Consider the following 26,422-nt stretch of genomic DNA (forward strand, 5'->3'; position numbering starts at 1 on the left):
TGAAGAGCAGAGGACTTCTACCCGTGCCTTCACCAACAATTATCCCTCGACCAACATCACTAAAACGGTCGTAAAAGGCACTACATAAATGCAGGTCTTTTCTTGTTCCACGTGCTTCAGTGCGGTGGGGAGCTACTCTTCCCCCGCCCCACTCCTTAAAATATTTCCTTGGGGTGGAAGGCTCTGCTTTTTTAAATGCTGGCGGGCGGGAGAAGCTGGAACAAAATGTAAGCAAACGGAAAAGCTTTTTGAAGTGATTGACTGACTGGCGGCGAATCCAACCAGTCCCGGCCTCTGAGCCGCTCGACGACATCTCCGCCTCCGCCTTCTTCGCCGCTGCGCGCGCACGGGCAGGCTGTGCGACCGTTTCCAACCAACGTCCCGAGCCACGCCGGAAGTCGCTGCTTTCAATCACTTCCGGGGTGGTCGCTAGCCAACCGAGGGGCTCGTGCGGCAGAAGTTTCTGGTGAGAGTCCCGCGTGCGAGCGCATGCTCCGGATCCCGGGCGACGGTTTCTCCCGGTGACCAGAGCCGCCTGGGACACCAGTGGGCCAGCCGGGCAAGGCGAACTCCTAGTCCCGTTCCCCCCCAACCTCGCGAAAGCGCGTATTTAACATCGCTTATTATCCGTTGTATTTTTTTTGTCATCGTTTCTAGAACGTTCCGGGAGGGAATAGTGTAATGTTTTTTGGACCAAGTTAACTCTCTTCTCCTGCCCGACCGGCACCGAGCAGTGATGGAGGCCAGGGAGGGTGCGGCAGGAGCCAGCGGGTCTCCCCCTCGGACCGCGGAGAACCGGGACAGCAGCAGGGAAGACTGTGACTTCAAACAGGTAGGAGCTCCCGCTCTGCTTCCTCCAACTCTTTGTTGTTGAAACGTATCTCCTGTTTGTCTCCAGGCCCCAGCATCGCTGTTCTTGTACTCTTCACCTGCGGTCATAACACGGAATTGAGCCTGGCATGGTCCTTTGCACACCCTCCCCTCTCTCTTCCTCCCCATGCACCCTAACCCCATCCCTGAGGCTCAGGTTGGTTTTCCCAGGGCGCACAGTGAACACCCGAAATGTTGACGTGTCTGTTCGTTCTACAGCTGCTGATTGACCTGCTGAGTGTTTCCAGCACTTTTTTCTGATTTTTTTTTCAGATTTCCAGTAGTTGCTTTTTTATTTTTTGCTTTTTCATTTGATTTTCCTCAAATTAATGATTCTCACGCTCGAGTATGCCTTTGTTTTCTCACCAAATTTATCTGTCAGCGTCTTCGACGCCTCCGGCAGCCGTGGCTCAGTAGATAGCACTCTCGCCTGAGTCAGAAAGACGGTCGTGTGTTCAAGTCCCACTCCAGAGACTTGAGCACAAAAATCTAGACTGTCACTCCAGCGCAGTACTGACAGAGGTGCTGTCTTTTAGATGAGGTTGGATGAGATGTTAAACTGAGACCCCGTCTGTGCGCTCGGGTGGATGTAAAAGATCCTATGGCACTATTTCAAAGAAGAGCAGAGGTGTTATCTCCGGTGTCCTGGTCAATATTTATCCCTAAATCAACATCGCAAACGGATTGGCCCAGAAATTCGGGTTGGAGGTTTCCCGCGGGTGCAAGCCTCCGACCTGCACTTACCTAGCGCGCCGGCCGTTGAGCTGTGGGCCCGTGTGGGATTCCGATTCTGGGCCTGCTCCCACTGCCGGCGCACAGTGCTTGCGTATCCCAGGGGCGCAGTTAGTTCGAAGCATCACCTGGGATCACTTAAGCCATGGAGAGCCAATGGTAGCAGGGAATGCTTCATTCATAAATTTGACAGGAAGAGCTGTCAAACCTATAAATACTATAAGCCCCAAAACATAACTCAAACTTCAAATACATTTTTTTTTAAATCACATTTTTAAAATAACTATAAATTACATGAAATAACTTTTAAACAATTTAAAATTTTGAAAAAATTAATTACATTTTCTAACGGGGCTAAAAATAAACTTACCCTTAAACCTGTGGAAAAAAATGTTTTAATTTTAATTAATTCACCACTTGCGCCTGCTTTTTAAAATAATGCAGTAGTCAGCTATGTCTGACAAAACTACTAAACTAAAACTGACGGACTAGTAAAATAGAAACCTGCAAAAAAAAACGTAAGCTTGATGTGCACGCGCTGCCTCTCCGGTGCACGTGTTCCACCTGTCAACCCCTTCTTTCAAGAGAACAGAAGTTCCGGTTTCCCGTGCATGCACGAAACCGGCACTTTCGTTGGGCCTACGTGTGAGTACCCAGCGTGTACTCACGAGTGGGGACCTGAATTTCTGGGCCAATATTTATCCCTAAATCAATATCGCAAACAGATTATCTGGTCATTATCACATCGCTGTTTGTGGGAGCTTGCTGTGTGCAAATTGACTGCCACGTTTCCTACTTTACAACACTTCAAAAAGTACTTCATTTGCTGTAAAGTGCTTTGGGACATCCGGTGGTCATGAAAGGCGCTATATAAATGCTAGTCTTTTTTTCTTGATCAATTTCTATTTTACTAGTCCCTGTCAGTTTTAGTTTTGTAGTTTTGTCAGACATAGCTGACTACTGCATTATGGTGACCAGTGTTGGCCAATTCTTCTTCTTTGACAGTCCCTCGAAACCGAGGATGACTTGCTTCCACATTAAAATTGAGTTCTCGGGTGACTGATGAGTCCAATGCGGGACCTACAGTCTCTGTCACAGGTGGGGCAGACGGTGGTTGAAGGGGCGAGTGGGTGGGGTGCTTGGGTTGACGTGCGCTGCCCGCGCTTGGCTTCCGCTTGCTCCCGGCGAAGAGTCTCGAGGTGTTCGGCGCCTTCCCGGATGCTTCTCCTCCACTTTGTGCGGTCTTGGGCCAGGGATTCCCAGGTGTCAGTGGGGATGTTGCACTTTTTCAAGGAGGCTTTGAGGGTGTCATTGAAGCGTTTCCTCTGCCCACCTGGGGCGCACATGCCGTGCCGGAGCTCCGAGTAGAGCGCTTGTTTTGGGAGTCTCGTATCAGGCATGCGGACAATGTGACCTGTCCATCGGAGCTGATTCAGCGTGGCCAGAGCTTTGATGTTGGGGATGTTGGCCTGAGCAAGAACACTGACGTTGGTGCGCCTATCCTGCCAATGGATTTGCAGGATCTTGCGGAGGCAGCGTTGGTGGTACCTCTCCAGTGCTTTGAGGTGCCTGTTGTACATGGTCCATGTCTCTGAAACATGCAGCAGGGCAGGTATCACTGCTGCCCTGTAGACCATGAGCTTAGTGCCGGGTTTGAGGTCCTGGTCTTCAAACACACACTTCCTCAGGCGACCGAAGGCTGCACTGTTACAAGATGGCTCCTGTGCTGGCAGCTCCCTAGGGAGCTCCTTTGCCATCCTTGACAATCCATTGCCATCCTTTGCTCTCTTTCCCCCCAGTCTCCTCTCTTTTGCTGTTGTCCAATACATTCGCCACCAGCCACACATTTGGGAATCCAAATGCAGCTAATTGCATTTTTGATTAGTAAATAAAAATGAGTAATTGACAGCCGTTGGCCAAGTGATCTTATTACTCATTCATACTGCACATGCATGTGTACTTTATCCTTTTCGTGTGTTGGTAAAATGGTAAGATGAAAAGCAGAGTGTGCAGGTGTTTTTTGATCGTTGTGTGTGCTTTACTTCCTTGGCACTGCTTATTGGTTATTTATTAAAATGATGTGTAACACGGATGAACACGGCAATTATCAACATCATTGAAACACTATCAACTTTGTATGGAGAGGGGAGCTGTCATTGTGGTCAGCTCGACATTTCAACAGTTCAGGTTTTGTGTTAGCTGCTTTTTAACCTCTGGTGCTGGTACTTCTCCCAATAGTACATCAGGGAGCTTCATCTCTTGTGGTATATTTTAGAGATAAGAATAGGGAAAGAAAATAGACTTAAAATGGTGAGCAGTTTCTTTTTCCATCCATCCTACAAAGAACTCAGGTAGGAGGCAGCTGCCTTCTGTTTGTCACCAAATGGAGGAAGATGACATCAGATGCCTAGATGACTAGAAAGAATGTCTACGTTGTACAGTCTTCACTTTCAATTCAATCCTCATGTTTTAGTGGTATGATACAGTCCAGTTCTCCAGAGATTCTCTCGATTGACAACCTTTTGTCATCTGTCGCAATAGAACAGCTCTAACTGTGTTTCATAGTCCTCCTGAATCCGAAACCAATTTTCCACAAGTAGAGAAACAAAGTGATGATGTGATTCAGGCAGCATGTTTGAAAGACTGCTGTCTGTGTTGGATCTCAAGGATGCCTGCTTCCATATGGACCAGCATTCTGTCCTTTTTCTATATTTCATATATTGCCATCCAACCATATCATAAGTACTTGACCTCAACACATTGATTGCGAAACACATGGCGATGCAGTCATGATCACAAGGGGGTTTCATTGTTATATCTTCACTATTGTATACATGCAGTGTGAATAAAAACACACAAAAGGAAGACGGCAAGAATGCTTATGGGAGAGATTGACTCCACTGAACCTATGAAGGTATCTACAGCATACCCTAATTTGCTGGATGTGCAGATCTAGGATCCTCTAGAAGATTTGAGTGGAAAGGATGGGGTGGTTCCAATAACCCCTTATTGACCTCTGAAGCCATAATTCCCATTGCACCATCAATCATGCTGTCTCACTGGAGAGACCTTTTCTATAAACTGTCATCCAAGTCATGCACCCAGATCTGCTAAGAGTTCTGCATGATGGCCTAGCTGTTGTGGGACTGCCTAGGAGATCCAGGGTTGTTGTCTTTAGTCATTGACACCCTAATTGCTGCTCTTGCGCCTTCAACCCTTGTATTTATCATTTTTAAATTGCATTGCTTCACTGTGTGCGTTTAAAAAATATTGATTCCTAATCCCCTGAGTTGATTTCAATCGTAGATTGTCTCTAGTAGGCTTTTAACCTCCTGCTGAAGGTAGGCTGCTTACACGTTCATGTTACTGTCATCCATGACCCCAGTCTACAGTTATGCCTTGAGCTTCCTTCAGTGTTTCTATAGAAGCCCTAATCAGCTTGGTTCAGTAGTAACAATCCTGCCTCCAAATCAGAAGATTGTTGGTTCAAAGATTTTGGCGCATAATCTAGGTTGACACCGAGTGTGGTACTGAGGGAGAGCTGCATTGTCGGTGATGGCATCTTTCGGATGAGAAGTATTTCATTGGCTGTAAAGTGCTTTAGCACATCCGGAGGAAATTTTTTTTCTTTTAATGCTTCGTTTTCTTTCTCATGGCTACTTAACAAAAACTATTGAAATTATATAGGCAGGAATTCTTGCTCTTTTGGGTGTTCTTTTCTTACAACTGGGACGTCTTCCTTTCTGCAAGAGATCCCACCGCCTAATCTGTCATTACTTGACGGTCTCTAGCAGTGCGTGAGGGATGTGGAATAAAGATGACCTATCTTGTAGCGCTTTCCACTTTCCTCTAAGGAATATCTTCCACACACCATGCTTCCTCCCATCCTCCCCCACAAAAGACTTTTTCCTTAATTTCTGGCCAAAAAGAAATTTGCGCTTTTGTTTGGAATCTGGGTTTATGTATGGGCAATGTCCTGGCATCATCAAACTTTTAAAGCCTTAAAGGGGATGTCATCCCTGAATTTTTTTCCCCAGGAGCATGACCCAGTGCCACTTCACTCCGGTGGTATGTGGAGGGATGTAGCTTTGCAAGGTAGATAGTACCGTCTGTATTATTTCCCAGTTTTCCACTGAGATTAAATCCATGCAAATATGTAGTAATGTCAAAAATTTGACTCTTATTGATGAAATAATTGACCCTTATTGATGAAATAAAACATTTTTGTTAATCATCTTCCACACACTGCTGATGTTGAGCCAGTCCTCAATCAGATTTTGGGCAAACCAAATAAGGGGTACCCTCCCTTTTTAGGTGTTTCCAACATCGGACTCTAACAATGTTAAGTGATGTCAGATGACAGTGTTGCCCATGTGGTACTATCACTCCTATGCTATATAAAAGTCTTGTCAGGAAAAGCATTTCCCACTCCTTGGCATCCAAATTTTGTCAAATGATTTACGGAACTGTTCAAAGCATTTTTCCTTGAATCATAAGATTTTAGTTGTTAGCTGCAGTTGTTTAAATAAAAATTAAATTGTATATAATGTAGATTGACATTGGCACCTGCCAATACTTGTTATGGTCGGTAGTGTTCTTGGCACAAAGACTTTTCACCTTCAGGTTTTGATGTCAATAGTTTCAAGTAGTGAGAACAACCCCACAACACTGCTATTCATAATCTGCCACTAAATTGACTGCTTCACTCAGAGGCCATACAAATTACTTGTGTGAAAAATAAAGAATGCCAATGGGGAACTGATCTAAAATTGGGATTAACACACATTCAGTGCAAAGTAAAGGAAGGTTTGCTCTGCATTTGATCATGCTGTACATGACTGGGATGGCTTGATAGTGATGTGGGTAGTTTAAAAATAGAAAATCTTCCATTCCCTAGCACAGAGATCCTTTGCTTTAATGAATAAACCAAAATGGAAGGGTCCAATAAGCTAGTGACTGTTTTCCTAAACCCAAGAGGTTAGTGTTGTAAATTGTAGACATCATGCTTTAATGAGTAAGTCACAATTTAAATCTGAATGTTGGACTTCAAATCTGCTGTTCACACTCTAATAATTGTCTTAAATAAACAGGATCTATTTATAGCATTAAATTGCTCAAATATCTAATTGCTTCCACTAAGAAGCAAAAGAGCTTCCATTTATATGGTGCCTTTCATGACCGCTGGGAATCCCAAAGCGTTTCACAGCCAATGAATTACTTGTAAGTGTGGTCACTGGTATAATGTAGGGAAATACTGCAGCCGATTTGCGACAGCAATAAGATAAATGACCAATTAAGCTATTTTTTTGTGGTGTTGCTTGAGGGATAAATGTTGGCCAAGACACCAGGAGAACTCTCCTGCTCTTCTTCAAATATTGCAATGAAATCTTTAAGTCCACCTGAAAGGGCAAATGGGACCTCTTTTCCTCGGTCTCCCTCAGTACTGTACTGGAGTGCCAGCCAAGATTGTTTGGTCAAGTCCTGCGATTTATCCCATGATTTGTGATAAGTATCAATACTGTATGGAAGAATGTTTGCCGTATTTGTAGAATACTTGTTGCCATATTGAAGCTACTGTATAATTAGATGATTGGTAAGAGTGAGATGCATTGTGTAGAATACAGTCTTTTCAATTTAATTCAAATGAGCTTCATAATAAAAGAGTAACAACTCTGCGTGCCAGTTGTTCCTGCTGTTTCACATTCATTGATTAAATGCTTCATTTTAAAATAGGAAAGCATTCTTGGAGGCAATGAAGTGAAAAGCACAGCAGTGGTAAAATACTCTGCTGCCCCACCTCCTGCAGCTTATGCACGACTTCAAGAAAAAACAGACCTTAAGTTGCCACCTGCAAATTGGTTGCGTGGGATTAGTCAGCTTGGACAAACTGGTGCAACCTCTCTTGGTACAAGCAAAAAGAGCAAGCCATTTTCCAGGTGACGTATTTTAGATTTGTAATTGTTAATGAGTGCAGATTTACCTGTGATTAATTTATGCTTCCTATTGCAATATGAATGCTCACTTGCATTTTATTGATGTATATCTTTTTTGTGATTTATAAGTTGACAGTGTCCTGATGGGTTTAATTCCCACAGGAAAAGGGCCTATAATTCACAATGCAGTGAAAGTGTTTCTCATGAACAGAATAATCACAGCACTTGGATGGTATTGTTCTCAGCTCACTGATGTTTCAATGTAAAACAATTTCAAGTAAAGTGTGAACTTTTTCTGCAGCAAGTCAGCTGGTAATCTCTATGCATAGGAGTGTTAATGTTACTTTGAATCCTCAGTGTTCTTTCTTGCAACCCCCTCCAAATATGCACAGATTTTATCTGGAACGTGGGGGTGGTAGGGAGGGGAATGGATGACCATTGGGAGCAGGAATCATGGTTTCTTCACCCGCTTCACCCCAACTTAATTGGAGAGAGTTGTAAAATTAGACTTTTTATTTTTTTGAATGAGTATTGGTGTACTATTTGGAAGTCTTACAAATATATACATCATTACTCAAAAAATGAATGTGGTGTGTATATATATTTAAAAACGTCCTTAATTCAAAACTGTATATGTGTACTGTCTGAGGATCTCGCTATCTACATCTGTTAAGTTTTCTCAGCTATTGGCAATCTGCAAAATGTCCCCTCTCCACTGTGTGCGCATATGCTTCTTTTGAGATACAAAATGCTGAATGATTGATTTATGATCAGTAACTGCAAGTACAGCTGTTTAAAATGTGCCAACGGTTTCACTAGTGTTAAAATGTAAAAATCACCTTTTGAGAATTCTTCTTGCTAATAGAATGCTGGAAGTGCACTAACTGTAAAGAGGAACGTGAAGTTAATGTACAACCCTTCATCAGAATTATTCCTGTTTAGCTTGATGTATTTATTTATGTGGATTTATCAGTTGTAGATTTATTAAGAATATTAAACTTTGTTTATTTTTCCTTAAGCTTTGGAATGGCATATGACTTCATTGACTGCATTGGGAATGATGTTGACGTTGTGTCTGATTCTGAGGTACTGTATTCATATTGATATGCATTTAATGACCAGTTAGAATTTATTTGTATAAAGCCCCAGCTTGTCTAAACCGTATATCATTTTTGAAAGTTTTTCAAAAAATAAGAATCTCCTGATCAATCCTCTATTTAAATACAATTTTAAAGCAATTATAATTTAATTCATATCAACAAAAGCTAATTATCTCATTGGTAAAACTGGCTGGAAGGAGTTATTGAGCCACTCATTTGGCGGTGTATACAACAAATAACATAATTGCTGAAGCATCCTTGATTCACTATTTCTACTGCTAATTTAGTTCCCTTGCACTGATTGTTTAAGGGTGCATTTAAACCACAATTGTAATATTGGTGCAAAGTGGTTTCATTTTGCACCGATGTCGCAGTTATAGTGTAAGTGCAGCCTGAATCCTAATACTGGAGAGCACTGCAGTGAGACTTATCACTCAATTTACACTACATAAGTTTAGCACTATTACGAAGTTGGAATCACTTTGCACCAATGCTAAACTTGCAAGTATGTCCTTAGTAACACTGATTCAAGTAAGCTTACTGTTTAGATATGTTCCAGATTTTAAAAAAAATTGAATTTGAATTCTTTTGTAACATTTTCCCCCTAAATTTCTCCCCATTTCTTTTCTCCTCAAATATGGTGATTCATACTGGTTTACAATTAATTGGATGCAGCAGCACCTCTGATGTCTTGTTCCAGTAGCTGTTCCCATGTGTGAGCCCTGACAGTGGGTACTAGTGGGCTATTTGATAATGGGTACTTTGGACCTGAGCCTTGCCCTGGTCTTTGCCTGATGTTTACACATGCACACTTTTTAGTAAGGATCACTGGCTAATGGTCAGGTTTGGGAATCTTGGCAGACTCTACACCCCAGCCCACCCCCACTCCCACACTGCTAATTACAAACATTAATGTCTAAAAGCTGTGTGGATTATCCCACATTGCTGCCTTACATATATTACCTATATAGATATCTGCTTCATGAAAGCTTGTGAAAAGTAGCTGTGGAACAAGTGTAGTGGCTATTCATTGCCCTCTTGGATTTACTGCTAACTGGTGATGAGTGTAATATCCATTCAAGTAGTTAGTTAGCAAGCTGCATTTTACTGGTGGCTTGACGTATTGGCATGGTAATATTTCTGTCTTGCACCTTTTGGATCAATATCACAGCCATGCAAATGCATTTTGCCACTTGTGGTGGCTGTATATTAACTAATGTTGTTAGGCTGCCCAAATCATTCCCTGTTTGGTATATTGATTGTTACCATTTAATGTGGAGCTGCAATGGTTAATGTGTTCCAGTTACAGGTAGACTACCCTTTATCCGAACTTCCGAAAACCGAAACCCTCTAAAAACCGAAGGTTTTTTCGGTCAGCGTAAGTCGTGCGCACGACATGACCAGAGTGGCGCATGACTTACGCTGAGCAGAGGGTCAGCGTAAGTCGTGCGCATGACCCCCCCGCGGACCCCCGCCGACCCCGACCCCCGCCGACTTACGCTGAGCAGACCTGTTGGTGGAAATGCGGAACTTCATTGCATTCCAGGCTAGCAGTGACGGACAAGCCACGACTGCGGACCCCCGCCGACGCCGCCCCCCCCCCCCCCCCCCGCGGACCCCCGCCAACGCCGACACCCCCGCCGACCCACCTTCCGAAATCCGAAATTTTCCGAAAACTGAAACACGGCTGGTCCCGAGGTTTTCGGATAAAGGATAGTCTACCTGTACTGCCACATAGTGATAAGACTGCAGAGTTAGAACAATATATAATGTATTAAAAATTCATGTTTGCATGCATTTCCTGTCAACTGTTTCTGTTAGACATTCCTATGTCCACATTTATAATGGAAACTGCATTAATGAACTTGTCATGCCAGAATTAAGTTCTCCCACCAGTAATGGTACGACAGTGTCAGTTTTGTGTGTCCTAGTTGCCTTTGGAGCGTGTGGCTAACTATAATTTCTAATTTAATTCCTGCTGGTGAGATTTTCAGTATGATGGGAATACACTTGTGAGGTCTCTCGTAAAAGAATATGGAGCATTTTGCTTAAAATTCTAATTGAAGTCAAATAAAATCCATGTTATCCTATTGAATATCAAGTTTGCATTGTAAATGGAATACTTTGTGACAAGTCATTGAATGTGGAATTCAGATAGGTCTACAAGACACTTGTACCTGTAGGAGGACTTCTCTATTTCGTGATTTACATTTGAGTATTCTCTATTCTGCTAAATAGTTGTGCACCTAACTGAAAATACTCATTTAGTATTTATTTAACTTTTTATGGTTTTTGTTTTGTGTATGGAATTAAGAATTTGTGTCCACGTAAAATTTATAAAACATTTAGATCATGACCAGTCAAAGTTTTATATCATTTGCCAATGTAAAAGATCTGGTAAAAATGAGCAGCTGGCACCAAAAATCTATCTAGTGCCAAAAATAAAATGTATATAGATTTGAAGCACATTCAAAAATTTTGAAGAAATAGCGCATCTCGTGCCATTTACTCACAATTAAAATTTTTTTTTTTTTTTTAATTTAAGTTAAATATGTTCAACCTACCTAAAAGAATGCCATTTAAAAAATTTAATTGTAGAAGAACTGTAGTATATTTTTGAATATTGTGACAAGGTGTGATGGAAGTATTGCTTAAGCCACTGTACGTTCAATTTATTTTATTTGCGATCTGTAAAGTTGACCATTTATTTCACACACTAGATTAAATAGCGATGCGTCAACTGCTATATCCTTTGGATGGATTTGTTAATTGTACCCACTATTGCTGAGTGAATATTTATTTAATGTGACTTTTTTTTTAAATACTTCATTTTGTGGTGACAATGAATTGTAATACCCATACATTTTGTTAAAATTAGAACATTAAAAAGTTGCTGAAGATACCATATAGCAAATCACACGTCAGCATGGGTGTTCATCGCATTGGAAGGACCCTCCTGCTTGATGAATTAGATATTCAGGAACTCTTTATGACCTCGTCCCAAGTAAGTGAAAGCTAACTAAATTTATTCATTGTTTTAACCATGAATTTGCTTTTATATAAAACTATAAAATAAAATGGTACCATATTGGACTAGTTAATATATTGGGTAGGGAAAGGGCTAGAATTGGGTACTGTGGCTTATCTGCTACATTTGCAGATATTGGACACCTCATTTAATTGCAGTATACATTAAATCACAAAATAATTTTGTGCCATTGATCCAAATTTGATCTAGACATTCCAGAGAGCACTTTCCTTAAAAACTATAGCAATGGGGTCCTTCATAACTTTTGGCCCACACACACATTCCTCAAATTGCTTGTTGGTCTCCTGCCTGTGCAGCTCAGTAACTGGCTGCACAAATATGTACAAAAATAGCCTGGAATGTTTTGCCCTCCCTCCCCCCATCCCCAACTTTCTTGCTTTGAGAAAGTACTCTGATTTTCCTAAATGAAGCTGTAGTACTTCATCTAAACAACTAAGTGTCCTTAACTTACTTACAAAAAGCTTGTTCAGTATAAATTTTGCAGGTTAACACCAAGGATGCAAATTTGATGATCCACTTTTGCTCTTAGTGACCATTTTAGTCATTTGCCAGTAGTGTTAAGTTAGCTTTATTTAATGTGTTTCTAATGTTTATTGGGTCACTTCATTAAGCTATTTAAATCGGACTCCCACATTGCAATTGGGAGTCCGATTTAAATTTTACAGTTACTGCGTAGGTTTCCCAAGGGTCGGGATATCTGGCAGTGAAAAGGAGGCGCAGGAGTGCTCCCCTGGCCTTTCAAGGAAGCTTCTGGCCTTCCCTCTGCTGATTGTGGCCTCCCTATATTCCCCCGCCGCGATTGCAGCCTTTCTCCCCACTGCTGCGACCGTCAACCACATCCCCAGTCCCGATGGCCTTTCCACCAAGTCCTGATTGCTGCCGACCTCTTTCTCTCCTCTCTCCCCACCTCCAGTGCAAATCCTGCCACTGGTTTTCCTGCCCGGCAGCCAGCAGGCTGTCAATTTGGTTGTCGGACGGGAAACGGAAGGAAAAAAATATTAATAAAGTCCTGCTATTAAATTCGACAGGATCTCCGCATCCCCAGCCTTGTCTGATTCTTTGGCTGTTTTCAGCCTCCCCTGCACTCTCCCGCCTCCCCGTAATTATCGGGTAATGGTGCCTGTCATTTGCTTGATACATCTGTGGACTGGAGATTGGCTGATCTGCCAGATATTTCTTGTGGTTGCTTGATAGGATCTGTCAGAGGTCTGTGTATGTCTGGAACAGATGGTATAGTTCAGTGACTGCTTCTCTAGTGCAGTGAAGTTGGCACAAATGGGTCTCCTTTAACATGCCCAGGTATTGAGTTTCGGGGTCTATATATGTAGGAATCGGGGAACAGATGGGTGCTGACATAGTGGCCCGATATTTACTGAGCCGCAATCTGAGCGGGAAGGAGGAGTTGTCGTCTGGAAACCTGGAAGTTCAAATCTTTGAAAATGTTTTTCCTGTTTCCCGTTAGGCAGCCGGTCATATTGACGGGCTGGCTGCCGTGCGGGAAGACCTCTGCTGATAGGCCGCAAGCAGGGAGCAGAAGGAGAGCGAGAGAGATCGTAGAGGACGGTGTGGGCATTGGGAAGATCAGTAGGGGCGGGGAGATCATAGATGGAAGGTTCGGAGTAAGATCATCGTTGCAACACCGGGGATGAGCTCGTTTGCTGAGGTGGACTTGGTGGGGGTCCTGGAGAGGTCGGGGGAGACAGACTGGAGAGGTAGGTCATGACTTGGAAAGTGTGAAGGGAGTGTGGTCTGATCGTGGGGAGGTGAACAGCCGGGGAGAAGGGTGCACTCCTGCTCCTCCTGGCCCATAAGCAGTACTGGAAAGGTACTTCCCAGTCCTTTCCTCCCTTCAGCTGCCAGGTTTCCCAAGGCCTGGGAAACCCGGCCAGCCAGTGTTCAAGCTGGAACAGAGATAAAATCTGAGGCCCGCAGCCTTATTAAAATATTTAAATGAGAGCAGATTGGTCACCTGCCCCGCCTCCATTAGAACCGGTAGTGGATGGGTACGAAGCAGGTTGGGTTTGTTTTAAATTATTAGCATTTTAGCTTCCCACCCGAGGCAAACCCACCTGTTTTTGGGGGTTAAAATTACCCCCAATGCCTCTGATGATGTTGCATGTGTATCTGGTACTCCCTCATAAAACTTGCCTTTTTTGTAAAATGGAGCACTACAGGGTACTTCAGAGGAATTCCAAACTTCAGCACTTTGCTGTAACTTCAATTTCTGCAGAAAGCAATAATACTGCAGCAAAGTTTTTTTTAAATGTATGAAAGCAACAGAAACTAATTCTGGGAGGAAAAAATGCAACCATATAAGAATGTTTCTTGGTGGGGGGTTTGGTTCTGAATCTGTGTAAGCCAACCAGTCGTTATCAGAAATTCTGATAGCTGAAGTCTCAACAAATTCAATGTTATTTTGTTAAAATAACTGACAATTTAAGCATTCTACTATTCAAAGCCCTTTTTGAAAATAACAATGTTTTTAAAAAAAAAAAAAAAAAAATTGTTGGTAGCAATTTCCCCCTTCTAATCTGTGGTCTTTCCAAACCAGACACCATCTCTAGTTGACAGGGTAGCTAGGTAATCTGCACCTTGGCCTCATAACAGTACTATCCTGTGTGAAAAAGCAGTCTTGGATTTTTTAACTCTCAATACTGTTAAAGGAATAGGAATACCATAGCTCAGCTCAGCACCTTCCTACAATACCATGGGACAACCAGGAACTCCGTGTGTGAAACTGCATTGTACTTTTCCATGGGGGTTGCAACCGATGTTCTCACTAAGCTGAGTGGCCACGCAGCGGTCTGGAGGTCCCGCGCAGTCCGCTCACCAGCTTTTATATGGAAGAAACCGCGCATGCGTGAAAATTTGAATGGGCCGCACAGCCAGGTAAAGAGACCGCGTACACAAAAAATAGAGGGAACGTTGGTTGCAATGCATAGTGAAATCTCTACAATGAGGTTTTGTGATTTCCCAGAATACCTACCTATAGGTCACAAACTATTCTGTATGTGAAATAACTCGATGAAATGTTTTAATTCTTTGTAGTGGCAATGGAAAGTAGTGCACGTGAATGAAATAGTTTTACCCTATATTAGCCCCTTATCTAAACCGTGGTCATTTGGGTTTTTTATACAGTTAGCTGTTCTATATTTAAAAAAAAAAAAAAAAAAAAAAAATTTGTGACTGGAAAAAAAACCTGCTTCCTTTTAGACAGGAGACTGGAATTGGTTAAAGGAGTTATACCAAAGACTTGTGAATCCAAAATGGCAGAGAAAAAAGAAGAGCAGAGAGCAGTTTTACCAGAAAGCTATTCTTTCCAAATTTCTATACTATAGGTGAGTGCACATTTTAACTTAGGATTTATCAGTAGATGAGTTGACAACTTTGGCACTAATCCTGTTGTCAGAAACAGGCCCGGTTCAAGGAGACGAGTTGCTGGAGGACATGATTTGTATGCATTGGTGGAGTGCTTTAAAAGCGCCCCTGAAACATGGCTGACATTCACATGCAACAACTTTGCTGTTGTAGGTATGGGATAACATTTTGCACATCTACTGACCACCTGACTGTTCAAGCTGGCACCCATCTGCAGTGTGGCATGAATGGAATAATTTCAGGCCACTTTGACTGTGCGCTTGCAAGATTGTTGCCTCAAATGAAATCTATAGCAAGGGCATGGGAAACATTTTATGCCCTCTCACCCTGGTCCTCCTAATCGGAGGAGTAGCAGCCGCGTGGCTCAGCACAGATCTTCCTGGGAAGAGGAGTAGGAGGTGGACGACGGGTGTCTTGCATGCCCGGTTGTGACCAATGCAGCATCCCTCCAGTGCACTGCTGCCCATCAACAAGGGTAAGCACACTGCCATGTCACATTAGCATAAGCTTACTCTTCAACCATAGGTGGTTACCATATGGCCTGTAATTGCAGGTGACACTTGTCCAACATCATAACTTCATCTCTGCTATACCCTGTTATCTCCTATCACTTTTACCATCAGCATTACAAAAGCAAGTCACCCTAAGCCCTCAATGCGCTTTTGCCATAACACATAGGCCACACTATCAACAGTTTGACATAATTTATCTTTAACAATGACGAAAAGATAATAAACCAGCAAGAGTCAGAAATAAAAGAAACATCACCCAAATGGCTCCCTTGTGACTATAGGCGCTTTAATCTTTTCGGCTCTGGATCCATGACTGTGCATAAATGGACATTGCGCTCACCTCCTGAGCAATGTGCAGTCAGGCTGCCTTGGTCTGTTGAGGAGGCTTCCTCCGGCCATCAGGAGGGAAGAGAATCTCCCTGCGCCCTCTGACAGCATCCACAAGAACTTGGAGGGACTCATCATGAAAATGAGGAGCTGCCTTGCCTCTGGAAGAAGTCATAGCATTTAAATCAAGTCCCGGAAACCACAATAGAAAGGCTCGGGCTGAAAGGCAGCTTTAAAAGCAGCGGCTATTATGACGCCATCAGAGGCGGCCAGCCAACCCGATCACACTCATTGGCCCGGCCAGCGTGCCTCATTGAAATTAACAAGCGCGTTGAAAAAAGTCGGACATCTGCAGCTGATCCTGCTGGAAGCGGCTCTCGAACCCACCCACCACGCAACCCGACTCGGGAATTAAAATCGAGCCCAAGCTATCTGATTATATGTGACACAATTTTATGAGCTATTTAAGAGGAGTGATTGATTTTTTTTTCAATATTGTGCAGAAATTGGAGTTGAAAGACTGGCTAAATCCAGTTGTATGTAATACAAAATAATATGCAATTTGGTCTGGTGATTCAGTTCTTTTCTAGTTAAAAGCTATTTATTGTAGTCAGAAAAGGTTGATTATGCTGTCTCCTTTTAGGGCTAATGGTTAGTTGATTGGTCAAGTTCAACTTTACTTCTGCTACCAGCTTTATAGATTCTGCTTCACATAAATACAAAGTATAAGTTAATGAATCAGCACTTTGATTCCCAAATGCATTTTAGCGGGAGGATTGTGAAGCTACTTCTCCACTGTTGTATGCAGACTAGTAAAGTTCCAGCTTGACCGAGTTTAGGTACAAGCAACACGCTAAAGGAGTGCACCACTTCACGATGCCAGGAGCAGAGCTCATCATAGGAAAGGTGTTTTTCTCCAAAAAGTAGCGTTTATACTGTGGACTGTGTCCACTGCACTTTGCATCATGCTTTGGTACGTTTACTATGTGAATGGGCATTCATGCTGGTGTGTGTGCCATCACATTGACCTCAATGATATGCTTATGTCTACGAAGCAGAAAAGGTTTTCAGAGTGCCACAAATTTACCTGAAAACTCAGGTCTATCCAACCAGCACACACTTGTTCATGAACCAAGTTCAGACCTAACAGATGTGGTGTAATTACAGCCCAGTCAATTCCCTTGTTGGCACCAAGTATCTATTGTTCCATTTTATCCCTGAAGCTAAAGTCAAGTGTATGAAAGTCCCAATAATTAATTAATTGGTAAAGTCCTAGAATGTTCAAAAGGGTGCTGCTATAATTCAGTGTACTTTAAACAAAAACTGATGGAGCGCAGAAAAATCCAAATCTAACTCTTAAACTTGTTAAGCTTTGGCAGTAACTGCCATAAACTCAAAACGCATGTCAGTGATTATTACCACAGAATTGGCTTCTGAAATTAGATTACAGTATTAATCTTGGTTTTTAATTGCTAATGTTTGTATCGAATAGCATTGTTGAAACATAATGGAATGCCCCGAAGAAGCTAGAGTCTATGTACACTAAACTATTAAATATTTCAATTGGTTTAGTTAAAAAGTTTGGAACGGAACTTGTATTTTTAAAATTCAGTTGTTAGTTTACTGTGCTGAACCCTGATTGTGATTGGGGGGTGGGTTCTGTTTATATAATAAAAAAAATACTTATGCAGGAACATTTCCTTTTTCAATTTCCCTGGAACTTCATCAGATGTTGGGTTTTTGTAGTTGTAAACATAGTATTGAATTTTTTTCTCTGCTGAATAATTTTAGCATCAATGGAGATTGTGGAGCAGAAGCAGTTCCAACTCCTATAGTGCAACCTGCTGACACCCAGTCCCAGGAAAACCCAATAGAAGTAGAGGAATCCTCCTGGCCTGCACCTCTGAGAACCCCTACTTCTGTCCCTGAAGATGGAAATCCTCAGGAACAGGTAAAATTATTTAATCTGTGAAATCTACATATCTCATCATAGCTCCTTAAGATGAAGTTAAATTAAATACTGTTGAGAGATAGGATTTTTTGCATGTTAATTAGTTATTTACTCATGTCCAGTGAGAACATTTCAGTATCTGGTAATATTTACACTCCTAGTTTGGAATGACAGTGGCATTCTGTAAAATTTGGTTTGGAAATATTGTCAATGCCAGGCAAGCATTTGATAAAGCCACACATTTCTGGTGTCAAACTATTCATTTATACCCACAGTAGAATTATTGAATTAAGCATAAAATGTTTCCCACTTATCCTTTATTATTTTTTATGTTTAAGCATAATAAGCTAATTGTCAATTTTCATATCCAACTAGCATATTTTAGAAATCTGATCACTTTTGTGCAAAGTAATTGTATTTCTTTAGATAGAGTTGCAAGTTGCATAATTGAAATGATGTAAAAGTATAACATTTCTAGTTATAAAGAGAAATGTTTTTCTAAAAACCATGATCCAAGCAGTCTTGGGATTAGGATTCAACCACATTTTAAGAATACAGATTTGGTAGCGAGTATCAATTATTTTTCTTAAATTATTTTGAAGCCATTTAATAGGTTAAAAGGCTATCCCTCTTGTTGTAATGTACTAATAAAGGAGCAGCTTTCTTTTAAAAGAAACTCAATGCTCCAATATCTGTTGAATTGTGTTTCTGATAAGAATATCATTACATTAGGTTAAGTCTATGTAAATCCATTACAGTGGAGTCTTCAAGATCAGTTTCAATGATTTTAAATGGGATTTTATTTAGTTTCTACAAAAGATTAATGCACTACTGACTTTCTTGCCATTAGATGTGAGTTTAATTTTTGTAGTGCAGACTACTGTGTTTTCAGTGTTGGTCAAACATCTGGTGGTAAGAGCTTGATGAATTTTATTTCTCAAGCTGAATTTTATTTCTCAAGCTAAACTGTCAGAGATAATGACATTATCAAGCCATTGCAGAATAAGGCGGCAGAAAAATGAACCAGAGCATGAAAGTACTGTCTAACTTTTGATCAGAAGCAGGGCTTGATGAGCCAGCAATTATACTTTAATCTAATCGCATTTCATTGATCTGAAATGGTTTTGTACATGAGGGAGTGAGGGAGAGTTAATCAGTGGGACCCGATCTTAAGTAGGCTCTACTGTATTAATGTTTAACGCTCTTTTCAAATGATACAATAGTGTGTGTATTGGGTAAAAATATACATGCTTGCACCTTTTGCAGGGGAATGTTCCTCTGGGAGCCACATATGTATTAGAGCAGGTGGCCTCTACCCCGAAAGAACAAAACCTGACTACTTTTTTGAATGAAGGGGAAAACAGTCAGGTATGGTGAAGATGACCATTTCCAAATAATTCCCGAAACGAAGGGAACTTTTATAATAGGTCCCAATTGGCTTTTTAATAAATCAAATTGGTATTGTTAAGTTTGCTACACTTTCCTTGATAACTGCTTATGTTCAAGTGTCCTTTATTCACTCATGTATTTTAAAAATAAATAGCTTTAATAACTTGTCTCTCATTCCAAAGGGGCTTAAAAATGATTTTGTCAGGAACATTCTTTGGACGTTTGAAGATATTCATATGCTTGTGGGTTCAAATATGCCTATTTTTGGTGGTGGAAAATATCCAGCTGTAAGCTTAAGACTCAGGTAAATCCTTTCTCTGTGCAATATTGGCAGTGCTTTTTTCACTGATTTTCTGCTCTCTCCCACTCCCTAAAAGCATTGACTCCTTGCTGGGTCCAATTCCACAGGTGCCGTCTATTACTTTATCCAAGTGGCATTATTTGTTTATGACTGAGTGTCGGCAGGTTATTCACCCTGGTGACATTTCCCCCCTGATCATTTGTGCTGAGGCCAATTGTAGTGCCTCGACTGGGGCCATAACTGACCACAGATAACTGGGATTTGGACCTGGAGCCTTTCCGGACTTTCTAACAAAAATCAAAGTTATTTCTTCAAAAGCAACATACTGGAGATGATGGAAATCTGAAATCTAAACAGAAAATGCTGGAAATACTCAGCAGGTCAGGCAGCATCTGTGGGGAGAGAAACAGAGTTAACATTTCAGATTGATGACTTTTCGTCAGAACTGGAAAAGGTTAGAGATGTATTTTAAGCAAGTACAGAGCAGAGGCAGGGAAAGGGGGAGGGGAGGAAAGAACAAAAAGGAAGGTTTATGATAGGATGGAAGGCAGGAGCGATTAAATTACAAAATGGATGATGGTGCGAGGTGATGGTAATGGGACAAGTAAAGAAACAAAGGATGGGTCTAGAGAAGGTGTAAATGGGACTATCAGAATTATCAACAGCTGCTGTCTGGAAAAATTGGGGGCACAGGTTATGATCTGAATTGTTGAACTCAATATTGAGTCCAGAAGGCTGTAAAATGCCTAATAGAAAGATGAGGTGCTATTCCTTGAGCTTACATTGAGCTTCATTGGAACAGTACAAGAGGCCGCGGACTGAGAGGTCAGAGTGGGAGTGGTCTGGAGAATTAAAATGACAGGCGACCAGAAGCTCGGGGTCACGCTTGCGGACTGAACAGCGGTGTTCCGCAAAGCGGTCACCAATGTTCCCTGTAATTTTCTTTTGGTGTGCAGGCCCTTTAACAGGTTGCGTGGCCCATTAAATTTTTCATGCATGTGAGGTTATTTCCATTGAAAAGCCAATGAGCGGCCTGCGTGGGACCTCCAGACAGTTTAACAGGAACGTTGGCGGTCACCCAATCTACGTTTGGTCTCCCCAATGTAGAGGAGGCTGCATTATGAGCAGAGAATACAGTGTACTAAATTGAAAGAAGTACAAGTAAATTGTTCCACCTGGAAGGAGTGTTTGGGGTCCTGGACGGTGGAAAGGGAGGAGCTAACAGGGCAGGTGTTGCATCTCCTGCGCATATAAAATTTAATTCTGGAAAAAAATAGCTTTTCATCTAGATTTGTGAACTTGTGTTTTCCTTTTGAAGAGATAGATGGCATTTTACCGAAGAGGTGTTGGAAGAATTAAGTTGTAGCCAAAAGCATGGCTGAAAAGATACAAATTTTGAAGAGACTTTTGAAAGATTTGATGATAGTGAAGATGTAGCAAGCACAAAAGTTTTGGATGAGAATTCAGGAGTGCCGGGGTATGATGGCTGAAGGCTCTGCCATCGAACCAAGAGCAGTAGGAAGAGGTTACACAGTAGGCCAAAAAGCAAAGGGTGCAAACTGGCATTAGAGCTAGAGGGGATTGTAGGCTGAGTCGTTGGTGACCAGCATTGACAAAGGTATGTAAGGGTTTTGTCTGTGATTTTTTTTGACGTGAGGGCTACTGTTACTGAAGTGAAAGTATTCGGGCTTCATGAGTTCAAAGTTAGTTGAGGGTTGAACAGAACACCAGGGTTATGCTCCATTGCGTTTAGCCCAACTGAAGGAGAGGGGATGGAATCGGGAACCATGAGTGTAGTTTCTGGCAGGAACCAAATAGAATGGCTTAAGCTGGAGAACGTTCTGGTTCATCCAAGACCTAATGTCAGAATTTATGAAATACTGTTAATTCAGAGAAGATTATGACCCTGTCTTTTTTTCTTTAAAAAGCAGTATACAGCAATTTTTTTTAATTTTTGTTTTCATCGTTGGCATGCATTCTCATGTTAGCAAAAACTGATCAATACAATTGTAAGTTTTGCATACTGATTCGTGACGTTTTGTTCCTTTTTAGAGATAGCAACAAACCAATTAACATATTGACGGGGATTGACTATTGGCTAGACAATCTAATGTGCAATGTTCCAGAACTTGTCATGTGCTTTCACGTTAATGGGATTGTACAGGTAAAAAAAAGTTAAAAAACATTTTTTTTGGGTAAAATAATCTGTGTTTAGTAGCTTCTCTTTAACCAAAAATGAAGATATTATTAATGTGGTCCACTTTAAAAAGCATAAATGCATCTCCCTAATACAGTAGGGCAAATGATCTGAAAAATTCCAGTCATGGCAGCCTGAACTCCCCAAACATGGGCATTGTATTTTTTGCCATAAAGGACATTTGCTGTCTTTAGCATTTGGGAATTAATTATTTTTCTTCAGATTTCAAAACTTACTTCTGCCACTACCTTTTAATTAACTTGCTTGTTTAAAATAAATTGCTTAATAGCAAATAGGGGTTTTGAACCCTGGCTTGATGATCACAGGATGATTCCATTCAGGGCTAGACGGCAAATTTAGAATTGTGTACACATCTTTACCAAACCAGCACAAAAGATCAAGGAACTTCAAGTACAAGTTAAGTCCATGCAAATAGAGTTTCTGTGATCTTTTGCGCTGGTTTAAAAAAACCATTGAGCTGGAAGCTCACAATGTCCTCCCCCCCCCCCCCCCCCCCCCCCCCCCCACTGATCGAATTAAACACTATGGCGAGTTTCCACTAATTGCGCCTGTTTGCAGCCCTTCAAGGAGGCTCTTAAAATTCAGCTTTGTTTTAAGATGTACTACCCCTTTAAAAGCTGTTGAATATGAAAATATGTTTAATTTTCTAAAACTGATGACTGTATACCAATGAAACTAGTAAATAGTTCGGTATAGATTTTTTGAAGTAATTTTCAGCTATTTAAAATCTGGTTACTCACAGGTGGTGGACTAGACACGCTGATTAAAAATGCTTATTTTTTGTGATCAATCCATTTTCGACTGTATTAATAAAACCCCTCTTAAATATATCAAGGAATATTTTTTAACGCAAGGAGAAAAAAATAAACAATTACGTTCTAAAACGTTGCCAGATTGCGTTGATTCATGGAAGATTTTACGTTTGTGATTATGCAAATAAATTTGAGCAGAAACTTGAACCATAAAATCTATTTGGAAAACTAGCACAGTTTTGAGCATAATTTGCGCCCGGGTTGCCCATTGCGCTTAAAGCGGAAACTCTACCCCACAGTTCACACCTTCCTCGCAGTTCGTGCTGGCTCTCTTTTCTTCCCAACCTCCACATGAGCTTGGCTTTTGTCCTATTCCTCTGCAATTCAAACTTCCACTTCCTTCTCATCCCTACACCCCAATTCAAGCTGACATTTTTCTCCATCTCCTATTCAGATCGTGCTCACAGTCTCATTTCTCTTTTGCCTCACCCTCTTAATTAATGCTGGCATTTTTCTTTTTCCCTCCCCCGTCACCCAAAACACTCTTCAGGCACCTACCTCTTACCACTGCTGTTATAAGTGATTCATACTGCTGCGCATTGGGTTAGAATTCTTATTCTTGCGAGAGTTCTTGCCTACAGTGTGCAGCAGCATTTAATCATTTATAGCGATGAGGTGCAAGTCTCCAAGCAGTGGACGAGAAATAGGAAGCAGTACTTGGATGGGAGAGGCAGAGGATGAGCCTAGTCCACGCTGATTTTCATCCATACGTGGGAGCAGTGCCTCCAAAACTGCTAACTGTCGAATGCAGATGGTTGGCATGTATGCCTGTTGCTCCTTGTGGATAGAAGTTGACGATGGCCAGTTCAGATGTCTGTTCAAAATGGGTATTTTCCAGATTTTCTTCATAATGGCCTGAAATTGCGGTCGGCGACGTAGCTGTGGAGTACACCGCCGACCTCTGAATGGAATGTGCACCTACCTGCTGGGAACCCTCCTTTGAGAAGTTGCTGTTAGCCGCTGCAATGTTGAGTGCAGCGTAGTGGCCCGCGTGTGTAAGCGTACCTGGGGTTACATGGGGCAGTGTTCCAATCAGGAAACAGAAGGTCTCTCATTCACCCCCAGTCTCTCTCTCACCTCAGCCTGGATTTACATTCTTAGAATTAGAAATTAATTTTGGGGAAAATTGTCAATAGAGCAGAAGCAATCACACTACACTGCAGGCTGCTTAACTACTTTATTCAAGCAGAGATGTACATTCGGATAATATTAGCTGAACTTTTGGGGGTGTGCTAATCCCTTAGGCAGGCTCAGTGTAAAGGACAAACATATTTATCGTAATTCACAGACTGCAATGAATGCATTGCATATTGCTATATGGTGTACTAATGTAACACAAGTAGATCACTTTTTCATATATATATAATACAAAAAAGCATCAGATGAATATTTTTTATCATGGCGGGTGTCCCCTTATGCTGTGTAAACAGGCTCCTGCACCTGTTTGCACTAGCCATAACATTTTCATGTGTAATTGTTGGGCAGTACAGTTGGTGGACAGTTAGTCCAACTCTGCACCCGCAATGAGGATAATACAGTCAGAGTGGGTGATCTGTCAAGTCAGAACGTGACAGATCGCAAGTTCAGAATTTAGTGCATGCGCAAGCACATGGAAATCCCGAACTTGCTGTCCATTTCAAAGGCGGTATGATGCTGTACTCTTGAGAGGACTCCATTATACTGACTGCAAGTTCTGCCCCAATGTGTGCTTGGTCTCTTTAGTAACCTGAGAGGTTCAATTTGCAATTTCTGTTGTAATTAATGTATGCTTTACACAGAGATATGAAATGATAAAGACAGAAGACATCCCTAATTTGGATAATTCCAGCTTCTCCACAAAAGTGGTTAAGGATATTGCTCAGAATATCCTTTCATTTCTAAAGGCGAACTGTACTAAAGAAGGGCATACATATTGGCTTTTTAAAGGTGAGCAAAAGTATTAATTAGAATTCTGATTTTTAAGACAATGTTATGCAGATAGGTTTATTTCAAGGTATGTACTGATTTATATATTACTAGGTGTGCAGTTGCGTTTTATTCAACTGATTACAATAATTATGCCAAAGGTAATAGATTTACACATGCCTTTTATAGCCTTCTGGGCAATACTATCCTGTTCTTAGTGAATCATTCATTTTTTTAACTTGCACCTAACTATTTTATGTTTTTATATAATACAGTTGTTTCTCACTGCTTGTGTTACATACACATTACTTATTGTTGTGCGTGTCTAAAATGATTGTACCATTTTTTGTTCAAGCTGGTGGATGAGCAGGCATAGTTTTGCTTTACCTTGTAACTGCTTCACCTGGCTATGAAGAAACAGCATTTAACATCAACGCTAGATTTTTTTCTCCCATTCATAGCCACTTTTGCTAGGAGAGGAGAAATTCCAACCTAAATGTTTGACAAATCGACCTTTTGATTTGTTTTAGATTTGCCTATCAATTGAGATCAGATTTTCAAACCTAAAAATGATTAGTCATGCCACTAGATTCATGAGCCAATAAAAGCCTCTCTTGAAGTGTGATTTGCAGTACTGTGGAATTGTTACATGTGTGGGTATCTTTTGATATATTGCATATGGCTTAAAAAGAAAATCACTCGTTTGGAAAATACAGCTGTTTAAAGTGTGTGTCCACAGCAGCTGATGCCTTTCTTTCTTCCAGCAAGTGGAAGTGATATTGTAAAACTCTATGATCTGACGACACTTTGTGAAGAAACAACTGAAGACAAATACCAAAACCCTTTCACAATGCCTGTGGCTGTCTTACTGTACAAGTAAGTTTTCTAAGTAAATCAATAGAGGGAATCTTTTTCTCCATTTTAGTTGTCCTCTGTGTACCACTGGGGAAAATGCCCAGGCAACCAACAGGAAGAATTAAAAGAATAGTAATTTTTATCATGACGGAGCATCATGCAAATTATCCTCCCTTTATGCATGGTATTGGATAGTAAGCAAAAGGACCATAGAAGTTTACAGCACAAAGGGGGGCAATTCAGCCCATCGTTTGTACGCCAGTTTTTTGCTAGAGTAATCTAAAACTAATCCACTGCCTTATTTACATATATATTTTTATATATATAATTTTTTTTCTGGAGATTGTTAACTTCTGCCAGTTCACTATGTTAGAGACTATTTATCATTCGACCACCTTGTCCCTTGCAGTGGGGGTGGCTTTCTTATACTGAGAGTGTCCTCTGCCTCAGGCAGACTAACCTGTCTTTCATCCTCTTGATTTAGGAACACCTCTACTGCTGCATCAATGGTGGTGTATAGTGACATTATTCATCCTTGAGGCTCTTTTAAAATGCTATGGTTTTGTCCTTACAATTTTCTTCCAGACCAACAAAAAGACCTTCCTTAAGTTGGAACCCAGGTTCCAGAATCATCCCTGTAATTCTTCTGTGAAACCTGTCCAGTGCATCAATATTCTTTGAAGATTGCACATAGTATTCCAAATATGACATTGCAAGGTTAGAATTGTTCAACTTGTAGTCAAATGCTATTGAGATTCATTCCAATAAACTCTTAGCTGTGGTCCATCTAACATTCTTTGTCCCATCCAGTTAATTGAAATGGTACCAGTCTATCTCATACTTATCACCTGGCCACATAGCTTAGTGCCATCGGCCAATTTTTAAATCCTAAGCAGGTTAGTTTGGAGAGCATCCATAAATCTAAAATTGGAGCAATATTGTATGGATCTCTATGCTTTTTGATAAGTTTAGAAGACAGGTTTTACCTTTCTTGAAAGATTCAGCCTCCTCCTATGTAATGTGCAGGATGAATAAAATGAAAAGGAATATTATTTACTTGTCATAAGATGTTCATTTTTGAAATAGAAAC

At 41.2% G+C, this 26,422-nt stretch overlaps 1 protein-coding gene across 4 annotated transcripts in view; it reads left to right on the forward strand.

Moving 5' to 3' along the window:
• The first annotated feature begins 268 nt into the window (after positions 1–268).
• edrf1 (erythroid differentiation regulatory factor 1) overlaps positions 269–26,422 on the forward strand; it is a 69,438-nt gene continuing 43,284 nt past the window's right edge. For 3 of the 4 annotated variants that reach the window (XM_085994656.1, XM_085994655.1, XM_085994657.1), the window contains exons 1-11: positions 473–832; positions 7,336–7,538; positions 8,555–8,621; positions 11,514–11,639; positions 14,898–15,022; positions 17,693–17,852; positions 19,119–19,220; positions 19,424–19,545; positions 21,595–21,706; positions 24,351–24,498; positions 25,242–25,353. In XM_085994656.1, coding sequence (XP_085850782.1) covers positions 737–832; positions 7,336–7,538; positions 8,555–8,621; positions 11,514–11,639; positions 14,898–15,022; positions 17,693–17,852; positions 19,119–19,220; positions 19,424–19,545; positions 21,595–21,706; positions 24,351–24,498; positions 25,242–25,353 — 1,373 coding nt within the window. In that variant the 5' untranslated portion in view covers positions 473–736. The other variant, XM_085994654.1, reaches the window with a different exon arrangement.

Source organism: Somniosus microcephalus, chromosome 8 (assembly GCF_052327205.1).
Source record: "Somniosus microcephalus isolate GS21.2 chromosome 8, FLI_Smic_1.0, whole genome shotgun sequence".
NCBI lineage: Eukaryota > Metazoa > Chordata > Chondrichthyes > Squaliformes > Somniosidae > Somniosus > Somniosus microcephalus.